Source organism: Haplochromis burtoni, unplaced genomic scaffold (assembly GCF_018398535.1).
Source record: "Haplochromis burtoni strain Fernald_Lab_line unplaced genomic scaffold, NCSU_Asbu1 Contig_334, whole genome shotgun sequence".
Classification (NCBI taxonomy): Eukaryota; Metazoa; Chordata; class Actinopteri; order Cichliformes; family Cichlidae; genus Haplochromis; species Haplochromis burtoni.
In genome coordinates this window covers 332,068-347,540 of record NW_024582695.1, presented here as the reverse complement: position 1 = coordinate 347,540, position 15,473 = coordinate 332,068, and the positions used below count along the sequence as shown (strand labels likewise).

Genomic DNA, 15,473 nt, shown 5'->3' with positions numbered 1-15,473 from the left:
CCCACCAGCAATATCAGCAAGTTTCTTACTGCAACTGGATTTAAATCCAGCTGATCTAACTGCTTCCCTGGATGCCACATTTCTTTTGTGCATATATTACTCGTGTTTCAACAGACAGAAGTTGTCATCTCACCACCTGACAAATCTGCTTCACACCGAAAATAAGCAGATGCTGAAGGAGGGGACTTTTTGAAGAGTGGTACAACCAAGCCTCTTTTGCTGAACAACCAAATGTAGATATCCAATTAAAAGCAGATAGCGGATGTTTCATGGCGCTGTGAAGATAGAAACCTGCCTGGCTGACAGCAGACTAGTGCCAGGTGACTGACTTGTTTGAAGAGCAGGTAAGTGCAGGGACATATGGAGACAGATGCGAGAGTATCTGCAAGGCTGCCTTTTAAAACATGCTTCAAAGAGACCATAAGCCAGAAGGAGAGATGCGTCTTTAAATGGTCGCAGGCAAAGGGAGTCTTTGAATGCAGCTTAAACTGGCTAATTTCAATCGTGGAGATGCAGAGCTGCTTCCAAACCCAGAATCTGTCTGTTAACACATCAAAAGGCAGAGCTGGCTGAAACGAACAAAAAAAAAGCCCAGAGCTGATTTTATTAGAAACAGGCAATAAATTAAAATTGAGTCTTTCAGAGCTACATAAAGGTTTACATAAATAATCAAAATAAATATAACTGGCACTCTAAAAGACAAGCTGTTAGCAGGCGCTGCTGTTTGCGTCTTGGAAGGCGGGGCGGGAGGCTTTTGATTTTCTTTTTTTCTGTGAATCTGTCATCCTGACCTTTACTTCTTACAAAAACATATTACACACAAACACACACACGTAAAGACACATACACACACTGTAATATGTGCACACACTCTTGCAGCTTTAGAGGTTATCCTCACATTTTCCCACTGACAGCTTATGTTCAGCAGCATCATCTAGTGGTGTCTCGAAGGTTTACAAAGGGAAAATGTTGCAGCAAAACTATGTGAGAGGAATGGTTAACTATATCAGGCTGCCAAATCTTTTCAGAATCAGAGCATTTGAACTCAAAGACATCACAATGTTGACAGATTGGATACATTTTCCTGCAGTTTTTGGTCTCGGTAATGCTCTCTTAGTCAAGAAACACTCCTTTAATATTTTTATCAAAAGCAAAGGGGGACAAATAGTGTCCAAAATAATCAACATCAGTTCAACAATTTAAGTTGAACATTTAATCTGCAAGTGTTTTATCGGCTCCTTGCCATTTCCGTCGGCTCTCTTCAAGCGCTTCCAAAAACTTCCAGAAAGCTTGATGTCAGATGAATGTGGGAGAAAGTGCATTAAGGTCAGCACTCCTTGGTCATATTTAAATGAGATCTTGCAAAGCTTGGAGGTGAGATTGGGCTCATTAGTCTGCAGCATTATGCACAAAGATCAGCATGTCTTGGAAGAATGGATTGCTGTTTCCCTTTTGATCAGATTGCAGTGTTTCGGGTGCAGATGTCCAACTCCACAGACGGAGAAGCACACTTTACTATTCCGACCATGTCTCATTGTAGTCCTGATAGATTGTCTGCACACTATCATTTGTTCTTCTGTTTGTCGCCTAATAAGGACAGCTGCAAACCCTCTGCTAGTGCCATGCATCATAAACTAGGATTCACTGGTACTTATGGACTTGTTAAGTCAGAAGAAGACCGATCCCTGAAGGCCCCATCTTGTAACTCACAGGATTCAAATAATCCGATGCCAGGGTCCCGAGACACCCCCACAGGTCTTGTGGCCGTGCTCCGAAGGGTGAGAGCTGCACTGCCAACAAATTATTAGGGAGGCAGTTTTAATGTTTTGGTTCATCCTTGTATGAAGAGCCTCCGATTCCTCATTTTACAATCAAACATTGCCATCTAGTGGTTGTGATACTTTGTTACAGAGCATCATGGATGGTAGAACTTAGAATATGTCACTCAAGTTAAGTAAGGTTTTAATCACAGTCTGTGAAACAGTAATAGATTGTACTTTCTACACAGCAACCACACTGTGGTGTGTAACAACAGGATCAATATGTGTTTATTAAAAGATTTGCCTCTGCTGGCTGCCAGTGCTCAAGTAGAGGTCAAGTTTCTTCCTGCAGAGGGAAAAATAATAGAGTAAAGGAGTGTGTCCATAAAAGAATCATTGAGTATTAAAAGAAACTTAAAAAGAGCAACAACGGGAAAAAAGCATGCATTGTCTTGAAACACTGTTTCATTGGTGTTAGCCTGGCAGCATAATTTGTAAATTTGCACATTTGTATAGGATTTGTTAAAGCAATAATAAGATGGAATAGCTTGTTTTTACACCAGTAGTCACTGGGTTAAAACTTTTGACCAAATAAGTGCACCGCTTTGGTTTTTCACCTTTATAATTATGTTCTGAAGCTGCTCCTTACACAAAAAAAGAATGTAAGTTGTCAGAAATCACAGAAAAGAAGGTTTTGCTGTGGAGCGAGTGGCTCAGCAGATCCAAGGAACAACAGGTGTTGTGTTTTGCCACTGGTGGATTTTTTCTTGCTGAACATCACTAAGTCACAGTCTTCACAAATGTGACCTTAATACTTAATATTTCCCTTCAAGATTCTTTAATTCTATATCTAACACAACAGTTAGCCTTTACAGTAGTGTGCAAAAGTCTTGAGCCATCCATATTTTTTAAAATATTTTGCTAGAAAAATGAAAAATAGGTAGGGCAATTTATTGAAAAATGTGCAGACACATCAAAATTAATATTTGGTCTGGCCACCTATATTCATCAGCACAGTCTGAACTGTTTTAGGCAGCTTTCTTGTCATTTCTTTAAGTAGTCATCAGGAATAGTTCTCCAGGCTTCTTGAAGGGCATTCAAAGCTCTTCTTTGGGTGTTGGCTGCATTTTGTTCTGTCCTTTGGCTCTGGGGAGGCCAACCCATGACTGACGGCATTCTGTCCAGTTTGTATGCAGTTAGGCACAACTCCGCCTCTTCTTCCCCTTTCTTTACGAAAGACTAAAGATACATTAAAAAGGGGGCGATCGTGGCTCAAGAGTTGGGAGTTCGCCTTGTAATCGGAAGGTTGCCGGTTCGAGCCCCGGCTTGGACAGTCTCGGTTGTTGTGTCCTTGGGCAAGACACTTCACCCCGTTGCCTACTGGTGGTGGTCAGAGGGCCCATGGCGCCAGTGTCCGGCAGCCTCGCCTCTGTCAGTGCGCCCCAGGGTGGCTGTGGCTACAATGTAGCTTGTCATCACCAGTGTGTGAATGGGTGGATGACTGGATATGTAAAGTGCTTTGGGGTCCTTAGGGACTAGTAAAGCGCTATACAGGCCATTTACCATTAAAAAAGAAAATTTCTCAGAAAAATGGTCAGGACTGCACTTAAAATGAGTGGAAAAGCAGCCAATGTCCAAAGAAAAACTTTGCAAGATCTCCAGAAAGGCAGAGAATTATAGTAGTCAAGACCACTTATAAAAAAAAAGAAAGATAAAATATCTGTCTGCCTTGAGAGTCTGGCTCCTTCTGATATGAGGGGAAGCTCAAGATTTCACAATACTGTATATTGTCCATCCATCCAGAGATTAGATGAGAAATACTTTCTTTATCCCATATTATAATAATATCTGGTAGATGCCTCTCAGCGTAGTAGATGTATTGTATTGTAGAGGCTGATAGCCTCTTTTATGAAAGACTTCTTAATCCTTATCAACTTCAGAGTGCATCCCAGCTGTGATTGGGAAAGAAGCCTAAGAGAAATGCCACCTTAAAAAAAAGTAGCTGGCATGTTCTTATTCGCATTATTTTAGGTTAAAGCTTTAATCTTTTCAAATCCCCACTCTAACCACACACACGCACACACACACACACACACACATACACACACTGATAAATGTGACATGAGCTAAAACTTGTGTCTGGATTATTTATTGGTCCGGCTCTCATGCCCACACACAGTAGGAATTATTTATTAAAGGGCAAATAAGCACAATGAACAGAAGAAAAAAACCCAAACAAACAAAACTGTCAGGAATTTTTTAAAAATGCAGTTTTTTAATTGACAGGAAAACATCCTTCAGGACAATGGTTGGTCATCGCACATTAATTATCAACGATACAACAGAGTCCAACTGCGTGTCGAGCCTTTAAACACCATCCCTGTCCCCTCCCTTTTTCCACGTTTGAGGAGTAATGGCAAGGGGGGCGGGGCTTATTATTGCAGACACATTGACTCTCCTCTGACAGACAGTACACATGCACCTCCTCCCCTTCTTGTAAGGCTTGAGGGGGGGTTTGGGGTGGGGGTGCTTGGGTCAGTCGCTGAAGGGTTGTAAGGGAAGGAAGGAAAGAGAAAACAAGGCTTCTGATTCATCAAAGTCAAGTTCTATCACAGTTTGAACCTTCTGCTGCTCTCTAGGTTCAGCCGTGTGAGGAGCGCGATCGCCTTCACCGGACCAGCTCGATATTAGTCAAGAAAATGAACCACTACGCTGATCAGTCCTTTACTGAGCATCAGGGCTGAGGCTACTCCTACATAAAATATACATCAGATAAATATTTTCACCATCACCAGTGTTCTACTATGTTTAGATTACCTGGAGGAGAAGTGGAAAAAAAAAGTTCATGTCAACATTAAATAATGTTGGTTCTTAAGAAAACAGAACCAACCAGGTTTCCATTTCTCTATATAAAACTGTATAAAGAGGAGCTCTGTTCTCACACTGTAAATAACCACCCAGTACTGCATTGGACAATAAAGAATAGGGTCGTCTAATCAGTATTTTATCAGATACCAATTATTAAGAGCCCAGTGCAATTAGGTAGTCAATCTACAAATGGAAACATCTGAAAATGCAAATATCAAAATCTCGAAAACATCCAGATGATTCTTTCCCAAAAGTTATTTTTTTCTTCTTCTTCTGCGTCTTCTTTTTAAACCAAAACATGCAATAGTCAAAACTGTTTCCTCAAAAACAGGATTTAAATACTCAGATCCAAAGATCTGCAAAATCGTAAGAACAATTATACAGTCACTCTACCAAACCGTGTCGATTAATACGGCGATACCGTTTAGAGAAGAGGGTTTTCTTCGGAGAACCTAAAACCTCCCGTTGCTGACGGTGTTGTGCAGGAAGAGGACAGGAAACGAGACGAAGCAGCGTGTTCAAGAACACAAAAATGATTTTTTTTTTTTTTAAAAGGATTTGAAGCAGGTGAATAACTAACTGTGGCCGTACGCGACGTCATTCAGTGAGCTTTGTGCTCCTGTGTGTCAGAGCTCAACGAGGACTGGCACCAAAAGACCTATAGGAGCTTTACATTCTGCCTTTGCAAGATGGGAACATTTACTCAGGGTTTGTTGGTGTGTGTGTGTGTGTGTCCCTTCCACCTGATTACACAGTTGCCAACTGTAGCTTTAAGGAGACCCTGTGTTTAACGGTGTCTAAAGGTGTTTAACACCAAACCTGTCTGTCTACACACGTGCTGCTCGGTAAAAGGGAAAGCCAAAGAGAATGTAGAAGGAGATTTATTAATTGATTTCATTCCTGGCTCTGTGTTTACAAAAGTTTTTGCAGACTTTCAAAGTAATTTATGCATCTGATGAATGTAAAAAAGAAAAAAATCACCTCTTTTTTAATTATTTAGTACCCTTTGAGACAGACTGGGGGCAAATTTGCAGCAATTGTCTGATCAGCTGTTTCACAAATCTATCATAAATACTTGTTTGGTTGATTTTCTTTCCTTTTCATCTGCACAAACACGAAGAACGGAGCCTTACGTGTTTACAGGTACGATATGGGAGCACTTTGGTTTTCACTCAGATTACTGAGGATTTGTGCATGTTGTGCGCTGACCCTCCCCCCCTCAAGAAATAAAAATAAAATAAAGACACCCTCCAAGCCAGCTGCCTTGGAAAAGTGTATCTGTACCAATGAAGTTTACAGGCATGCTTCAAGTGTGAGTGTGTGTATATGTGTGCCAAACCACACCGTGCACATAACAGAATCAATTACGTATTGTGCTCTGCCAGGACAGAAGGAAGAAAACATTCAGCTCCTCGATGAAGCTCCTGGACGCATGGCCCACGTGACATGTGGCAAACCGGTGCGTCAGTAAACCGATGTGTCTGAAGTTGCGAGGTGCCGGTCAGTGAGGACAGAAACAAAAAGCAGAATGATAAATGGCTTGTCGAGTCCTCGGCAGAGGTGCGGATCCCTCTTCTGTTTACAATAACCCCATCAGTGGGTGGGCCTGAGCTTTTGGAGAAATCTACAGTACCTAACGTCGCTTCCAGCCACACCCACACCAGCACAGCCACACTCAGGGCACGAGTACTTATAGAAGCACGGACACCAGACAGAGTGAGAGAGTTATTCTCAATCGTCATATAAAAAAATGGGTTTATAGCATGTATTAGCAGTTCTACAGTATGAATACAAGAGTGTGGCTGTTTTTATGTAATGTGGATGATAACTATATTTTCCACAAGTATATATTATTATTGCACTCTGGCTACACATATTTAGTAAGTTAGTTAGTTTGGTTGTCTTTAGATGTACAGAAACACAGGTGTCGAAGCTGATCCAGCTTGAAAACAGCACTAGAGGAGAGGCTCAGTGAAGCCATGATTCATTTCATTTCAATGAATCAAAGCAAATAAAAAATCTATTTTTTTCCCTCCCCTGAAATTTCTGGATTTTAAACTCCCTGCAGGGATGTGGCCCATTTAATAACGGCCAAATTTGAATGTGGAGCTAGGGCGCGTGAACTAATTAGCACATCTTAGTCAAATATATACTCACATTGCTCTTTCTATAAATGCTTCGCATCACTGAGCCCATACTCTTAAGACTGATACCTATTTAGACACCGGTTACATAGAAATCTGAGACAAAACTACAGAAACACATCACACACACACAAACACACACCCTCCCCCCCTTGTTCTCTTCGATCTCTTTTTCAAAATAGAAAAATAAAACCCGTTCTCCTCGGACCTCAGCTGGCAGGCTGAGAGGAGAGGGGCACTCTCCTTCACGGCTTCCCTCGCTCTTTGAAAAGAGACATACATTCACAAGAGGACAACGGAGGAGAACAAACGAAACGAGCAAAGTTGAAATTCAAATTTTGTGTGCAAAAAACATTTTTAGATCTCTATAAAAATATGTGCATATGGATAGAGCTATTTTTACCTCACCAAATACAGTATTTTCCTTTATTTACACTGCACAGATACACAGAGAAACACACGCACTACAGCTCTGCCCTGCGCCTCCTCTCTGTCGTTTACAGGCGTAAGAACTACATGGCCGACTTCCACAACAACAGATTTGACAGTAATCGCACGTAAGAGAACTCAGACGCTCGCACACGCACACATACAGAGTTCTGCTCTGATCAATGTGATCCGAGGAGCAGAGGAGGGGCAAGCAGAACTTCTGTAGAAAACCTGAAGTTGCATATCCCACAATTCCCCCCCTTACGCTCGCATTTCACAAACCTCTTCCCATTAAAAGGTCAGAGGTTGTCAGCCAGACGCTGCTTCCTGATTGGCTCGCGCAGGTGAGGACAGTGTGTGAAAAAAAACTTTGGCTACGGAGTTAGGTGGCTTTAGTCCTGGTGTGTTATCTGCATTAGTCCCCGACACACCGTGTACAGTGAGCACTGTTTGCCTGATACAGCCTCCAGCTGTGGATCTGCTGTCCTTCCAGCTGGGTTTAAAACAAATGGATCCATTGTCTCTTATTCAAGTCTGTACCAGCTTCTCTGGAAAGAGTAATCAATGTCTGTTCATTATTCATCTTAACAAAAAAACAACTGAAAAGAAACACCTCTTATTCCCATCTCTGCTGAGGTTAGCCGAGGCGCCGCTGCTCCAGCCTCAGAGATTTAAAACCAGATTCACCTCCAGAATCAAACGACTGGTGTTTATTGGGCGGTCCTCCGATTCTTTGCACTGAATCCTGCGCCGCTTCCCAGCCTGCCGTCGAAAGGGGAAGAGCAGGTGGCTGTGTCGGTGTCTGATATGCCAGCTGATAGGCCGCTCATGTATCTGGACTGCGGTTGGTCGAAGGTGAACTGAGGGAGGGGGATGTGCCCTGCAGCAGGGGAGACAGGGCGTGTCTGTGAGAAAGGCATTGGGAAAAGAGGGGTGTGAGGCTGGATAAAGACGTTCGGGCTGATGGGGATGTGTGGGTGTGTAGGCGTGGAGGCGTGGGTAGGGGTGTGTGTCTGAGTGCGTGTTGGGGTAGGCGGTCGCGAGTGAGCCAGCGCCCGAGTGGGCGAGTTTGCTCGCAGAGGAACATGGACAGGCGTTAGCGATCTGTGCATTGGAGATTGCGCGTTTGCATCTGATGACGCGTCTTGGGCGTTTGTATTTGACTGCATGTGTGGAGTCAAGTCGTAGGAGGGTGTCCTGCGTCTCAGCATCGTGCTGCAATCAGATAATTTGGGGGGCGAGGCGGTTTCAGCGTGCTCCCTCTCTGAGGGTGGGTGAATGGATATACATGGAGGACTCATCTTCTTCTTTCTGTGGTTGCTCCTGACAGACTGCACCCTCACAGGACCGCCTTTCTCCAGCCAGTAGGCCTCCTCTGTGAAGTGTTCGTTAGAGCTGGTTGTTCCAGCCCGCGGGAGGCAAACCTCGATAGAGTGACGCCGCTGGTCGTCGGCGTATCCGGCATTCAGTGATGGCGGCTTGTCCAGGAACCCCTGGTTGTCGATGCTGAAGCCTTTCCTGAAGTCCCGGTCCTTCAGTCCGGCTCCAAGCAGGCTCAGTGCGCTCCTCGACGAGGATGGTGGCAGCGGAGGAGGAGGAGGAGAAAAGGTGGAGGAGTAGGAGTCGAGGGCGGACGGCAAGGTGTACGGGGAGAGGGAGTGGCTGCGGCCCACTTTAACCCTGCTCTCCGTCCCACCTCCCTCCCCGTCCCACCACCTGTGGCCGGCAGAGCTGGTGATGTGATACACCTCCTCGTCAGCCGGGTCACAGAGGGAGATGGCGGAGGGCGGCCTTGGTCTCCGGAGGCTGGCAGGCCTCAAGGGGGCGCGGGGCGAGGGAGGTGGAGGGAGAAGCAGCGAAGGGGAGGACGGCGGCGGAGGAAGAGAAGAAGGGGAAGACAGCAGAGGAGGAAGAGGAGAAGGACGATAGCGAGGGAAGGCGGAGGGGGAGGAGGGAGAAGCAGGCAGGGGTGATGACAAGGAGGAGGATGGATGAGGAGGTAGCTGTGAAGGGGCCAGGGGGGGCAGATGGACTGAGCTGGTCCTCTCCTGTTGCTCAAAACCCTGAGACTCCACAGAATCAACTTTAACCGCCACCTGCAACAGAAAAGCAGAACGCATGGGTATAAGAAGCTGCTGACTAAGAAATGTGTGTATGTGTGTGTGTGTGTGTGTTTAAGCGTGAAACGGGGTCTCTCACCTGCCTATGCAGGGCCCGTGGTGAGGGGCTGGGTGTTGGCGGGGCGATGCGAGGAAGAGACAGGGATGGAGGTGACCGAGGGTGAATGGGGGAAATGTCCGGAACCTGGAGCAGAGAGTGGCTCTCACAGGGCTGGGAGTGGACCGACATCACTGAGACTGCAGGGAGACATGTGCAAAGCATATATGTCATCAAGTCAAACGTGATAGAACACGGCACACACACAAAAATGACAGAAACACATGCACTTCTGGAGAAAACACGTGCACAGCTGGGCATAAAGAAACACATGTTATTTTCTGTTCTTTTTAAAGCATTATATTTCAAGAGTCATGGCCAAAGTATGACATCGCTAACACTTTATTATGATAGAACATTTGGATCTTACAAACAGCCATTCAAATAAAAGTTTAAGTGGAAGATGTGGTCATAAATAACAGCTTCAGATATGAAGCCTGGAGAAGTTTTCTGGGCTGAAAATTTGCTTTTTAAAATGTGCTATCAAAATAAAGTGTTTCCTGGATGAAGAAAAAAATCATTAGCGCATACAGTAGGTTGTTACACTGTATGCTGAGCAGCAGCACCGAGCTGACTTTTCAGGGAAACAGTCGCAGAAGGCCAGCTTGCTGCATGTAAAATTCCACATTAGATCCTGGTTACAGTAACAGTTTCACTTGTTTCTACTGCGCCATGCCAAGGGAAATTAGGGTCCTGACAGAATATAGCGCTCTAATGTGTCAGGTGTCAAGTGCACAAGAGAGCACATCCATCAGATGTTCAATCTGTGTGGTGAAACTGTGTAGCCAGGCTCTCAGGTGATCTGCACACACAGGTTCAGTGAACTAGGAAAATTTCTGGAACCTGCAGCAGAGAGCATTAAGGCTCACCGAACCGGGGTGTGCAGATATAATAGAAATAAAACAGTAAAATGTTAGTCAGAGCGTAAACGAGTTCATTTCAAGTAGATATTTTCAGTTCAAGCTGTAAAGTCACATGACAAAATATTATTCTTAAAACACCACATCTTTGACAAAAGCTGGGATGCTGTGCAAAAGGTGAATAAGTACTTACTCCATTCTTGACTTCTTGCATATTTGTAACACTTATTAGATCAAACAGATTTTCATATTACACAAAGATAACTAGAGTAATAACAAAAGGCAGTTTTTAAATGATTTATTTTTATTTATTAAGGGATCGATTTGGCTCTGTGTGAAAAAGTAATTACACCCGAAACTTAATAACTGGTTTTGCCACCCTTGGAAGTGACAGTTCTTCCAAGTTTCCACCATTTGTGGATTATGGATCTAAGCTAGCCTTAGAAATGTCTTTGTAGCTCTTTCCAGACTGACAGATGCCAATGACTGTTTCTCAGCTGGTTCTTTAGATCTTGAAATGATGTGTTGCTTTTTGAGATATTTTCACCTCCTTGAGTTTGTCCAACAGGATCTATTCAAGTGATTTTTTGATTCAGCAGGTCTGACAGTAATCGGGCCTAAGTGTGGCTACTAAAATTGAATCCAGCTTTCCAAAAAAATTGCAGTTAATCTGTCAATTCATGATTTAACAGAGGGGCAGTTACTTTGGCTCACAGGGCCCGGTAGGTTTAGATAGAGTTCTTTCATTTAATACACAAAATATTCATTTAAAAATGGCATTTTGTTACCCTCAGGTTATCTTTGTCTATCTCTGTCTGTCTGAAACATTTAAGTGTGAAAATATGCAACAACAAAAAAAACAGAAGAAGACGAAATCAGGAAGCCGGAGTACACAGAGAGAACCCAAAAAGACAACTAAATGTCTCTTGTTTTCATCATCTGTGCTTTTGATTGCATATGAGGTTTATGAAAATCAAATCAAATCACTGACACAGCATCCCAGCATTTTTTTGTTTTTAACTAGACTATAACCAAAAGACAAAAGAGAAGTGATGACTGCACATTTTTAAACATATGCACTTTTCTGACTTTGCAACTTGACTGTGAAGACAACGACCACTATAGTTTAGTATTCGGCCATTTCACAGCTGAGCAGATGAGCCTGTGTGAAAGTTGCAGGTATTCACGTGTATCGACTCATCCACTACAGTAAGTACCTTAGGACAGAGCTGGGCCTGTCCACAGCCTGGACACAACATGCCATTAGATTCTGACTGCAAATGAAACAGTTCTTGTTAGTGCTTAGAGATGTGTTGTGAGCATTGTTTCTTTATGTTCTGACTTCTTTTTTAAACACACAGAAGGTGAAACTACAGGAAAGAAAAGATAACATTATGTAGGATAGGTATAAGGTTGACTCTATGTGAGATAAACATTACTCAGTCTTTTATTTTAACTAGTTTGAATTGGACCTTGTGAAGTTTAGTTAACAAATTTAGTAACTGTGTCTCTGTCTGTTTACCACACAGATTAAATAAAATGCCAAAACTTCACAAGAATAAAGCGATTCTACTCTCACAATCAATATTTTAATATTTAACATCTAGTTTACCTGAATGCTGGTGTTGGGGACTCAGGTCTACCTCGTCTAAAGGGTAGGGGGCGCTGGCGGGTCGCACCGGTCTAAACATATAACTGTCATTTGGCAGAGAATGCATCCTGGATACAGAGATCTTGGATGACAGCAGGTTCTGGTTGTTGTACTGCACCTCTTCCTCCTGCAGGGGGAGACAGAGACCACTCAATGCTAAAACCAACAGCTGCAGTTTTTACAAAGAAAGAATAGAGCGCTGTGTGATTCTGATGACTGATGTCTGTGTTGCAGGTTGAGACAGGTAAAAATATGAATGCCATGTCTGTGGCATCTTTCTGGTGCAAGATAGTGTACGGACAACCACTGAAAATAACACACACACGCACAAATTCAAAGAACTGTCTCTTAAAGTTATCCTAAAGGTAAAGGTTAAAGGAGAGCATCGTTTGCCATCTTTTCATCAGGCTCTGACAAACATAGGATGAATTACATGCCAGCTCTATGCACAACCCAAAACATGTATTTAAATGTTTCCATATTTGTTAAAAGACTGCAACCCAGCAGTAAGATGTAATAACAAAGTATATGTTTATACCTTGTTTTATTCGTAATATTGCATTTCCACCGATCAGGCATAACATTAGTACCACCTCCCTATTATTGTGTAGTTTCCCCTGTTGCTGCCAAAACAGCCCTGACCCATCGAGGCATAGACTCCACTAGACTCCTGAAAGTGTGCTGAGGTGTTTGTAATCAAGATGTTAGCAGCAGATCATTGAAGTCCTCTAAGTTGTGAGGTGGGGCCTCCAGCAATCAGACTTGTTTGTCCATCGCATTCCACAGATGCTTGATTGGAGTGGGATCTGGGGAATTTGAAAGGCCAAGTCCACACCTCAAACTTATTTTTGTGCTCTTCAAACCATTCCTGAACCACGGTTGTTTTTTGACAGGCCCAATTATCCTGCCAAAAGACGCCACAGCCATCAGGGAGTACTGTTTCTGTGAAACGCTGTACATGGTCTGCAATAGTGCTTAGGTACATATCAAAGTAACACCCACATGAATGGAAGGACCTGAGGTTTCCCAAAACATCACACTGCCTCCACTAGTTTGTCTTCTTCCCATAGTACATCTGGTGCCAGGTGTTCCCCAGGTAAGTGACACACCTTGGGAGGCGGCAGAAAGGTCAGCAGTAGTTTTATTTGATGCAACAGTAGCTCGTCTGTTGGATCAGATTGCACGTGGGGAGTGAAGGCCTACCCGTGTGATCTGTTCACTGTTCCTTCCTTGGACCACTTTTGAGAACACCCCACAAGAGCTGCAACTTTGGAGACCCAGTTGTCTACACATCATAGCTTGGGCTTTCTTAAATTCACTGCTGTAATTGCTAATAAGCACAGTTTTGTCTTCCTACCTCTTCAGGTGAATTTGAGCATGGCCCCACATAGGTCCCTCCGACTGAGCTGTTGTTGGAATTTGTGCTTAGTCTGCGATCCCTCTCCCTATCCATTTCCAAGGCGATCTCTGCATCAATCTCCGCATCCTCTTTAGCATCCTGCAAATATATATCTACTTAATATCTGTGCATTTAAAAAGCCAAAAACCAAAGATATAGTACTCAAGTTACTGCACCTTGTTGCTTTCCTCTAGATGTTTCATCAGAACAGCCACCACCACATTGACCAGAACAAACTGGGCCATGAGCACAAAGGTGACAAAGTAAATTGGAGAAACCCAGGGCAGATATGGTAAACAGTGTTCGTCAGACGGGTGACACTCTCTCAATGTGTCCTGAAAAGAAAAAGAAGAGAAAATGAAGAAGCATAGAGTTTTACCCCGACACTGAATCACAGCCACCACTTGAAAAAGCTGGGCATCCACAGCTGCAAAGACTTTTGTAAGCATCACAGTTTTACACATTTACTCATTTGTAACTTCAGGAAACAAAGAAACACAAATTTAAGCACACACATAGACATGATGTAAGTAGTTCATAATCAGTAAAAAAAACCAAAAAAAACATTGCACATTGTTAAACAACCCCCACTCTCCATCACTCCTAAAAGGTATATGCATGAAATCACGTCCTGTTTTTATATTGAATTAGCTCAAAAAAAAAATCGCCAAACTGACAGACGTGTACATTTCTTACACACAACATAAAACAGACTGTCTGTACAAAGACAGAAATCTACTTTAAAGTGCATTTTTTAAAGCAGTGGTTAAAAAGAGAAACTGTGTGGCATCGCCCTCTGCTGGAATTCAAGAGGCATTGCTTATGTTGTGGGCCACTTACGAGCCTGAGTGGAGAAGTTTACTTACACATTTAACCCTTCACATAATATCTTAATATTAGAAAAAAGGTGTGTGACTTCAACAAACATGTCATTTTTTTAAGCATCGGGCCTTGTGTTTGACACCTTTTCCCTAACATGATCTTGTTAAAGAGATTCTACACTATACCTAAAAATTATAATTCATTTAAAAAAAAGAAAAACACATGACATTGTCACATCATTTGTACACGATCACATTTTTGTGTCGTTCAGAATTTCATTTTTTAATAAAGTAAAACTCAAAATGTGAAAGTTTTGACATTGGTCTCCTCTAAGCTACTTTATCATTTCATAATTGCTTTTCGAGGTCGTCGCTCTCTGCGGTTATGAGATAATCTAGTCATCATTTATTAGAGCTCATGTTGTGCATACAAGTGCGTTTGTGTGTGTGTCTGTTCATACTTTCATAATCCCATTCCAGTTGTCTCCAGTGGACACTCGAAACAGTGTGAGGAAGGCCATCCCAAAATTTCTAAAGGTTGCGTGACGACCCAGACCTTCACATGGGTTGTCGTCGCTGCACTCTAATCAAAGCAAACAGAAGACGTTAATTAAGCTGCGCTATAAACATGGTGATGAAAAGAAGACGAGAAATACAACGTGCCGCACTTCCATACAAAATACAACTTCTTCAATCATATAAATGCAGAGTAAACTAGTTCCAAGTGGCGTCTCCCTATGGACGTGGCACAGGACAGCGAATGAGAAAAGTCTTCCAGGGGACAGCGAAAAGTCTTTGGGTCAATTTAACAGAAAGCTCTCGAGGCCTTGTTTACAGAAAGAGAATAGCCACCAGAAGATATCCTCCCTTGCCTCAAACCTGAGGTCACATTAACAGCATGCTTGAGAAGAATAACACATCCCTTGGAGTATTATGTACCATGTTTATTATTCTAAGCATCAGTCACCAGGAGACAAATAAGAGGATTAAACAATGTGAGAGTGTAGCACAGAGGAAATGGATAGGGAAGGTTTGCGTAACTTGTAATGAAATCAAGCTATACTGATGCAAGACTGAAACGCTCGCTGTGGCTCTAACAAATGGGAGATGACTGAGTCGGAGGCTGCTGAGAATTCAGAAAAAGCAGCTTCAGTTCAAATATATTCAGTCAAACGTTAAACATCTGACTTTTTCATTTTTTGGACTGCAGGTATTTCACGTGTACGCCTTTAATATGTCTACATCATTAGCAAAAACATATTTTTAGACATAAAAAAACTTATTTCACAAGATCAGATTGTAAGAAAACTCATTTAAAAGATAT

At 42.8% G+C, this 15,473-nt stretch overlaps 1 protein-coding gene across 1 annotated transcript in view; it reads right to left on the bottom strand.

Annotated features, from left to right (window-relative positions):
* Nucleotides 1-3,484: 3,484 nt before the first annotated feature.
* Nucleotides 3,485-15,473, bottom strand: part of cacna1ha (calcium channel, voltage-dependent, T type, alpha 1H subunit a) — a 128,925-nt gene continuing 116,936 nt past the window's right edge. The window contains exons 33-38 of the mRNA XM_005942458.3: nt 14,611-14,732; nt 13,505-13,663; nt 13,287-13,427; nt 11,891-12,056; nt 9,401-9,558; nt 3,485-9,297 (exon numbers count right to left, since the gene is read on the bottom strand). Coding sequence (XP_005942520.1) covers nt 7,912-9,297; nt 9,401-9,558; nt 11,891-12,056; nt 13,287-13,427; nt 13,505-13,663; nt 14,611-14,732 — 2,132 coding nt within the window. The 3' untranslated portion in view covers nt 3,485-7,911. The remainder of the gene's footprint in view (nt 9,298-9,400; nt 9,559-11,890; nt 12,057-13,286; nt 13,428-13,504; nt 13,664-14,610; nt 14,733-15,473) is intronic.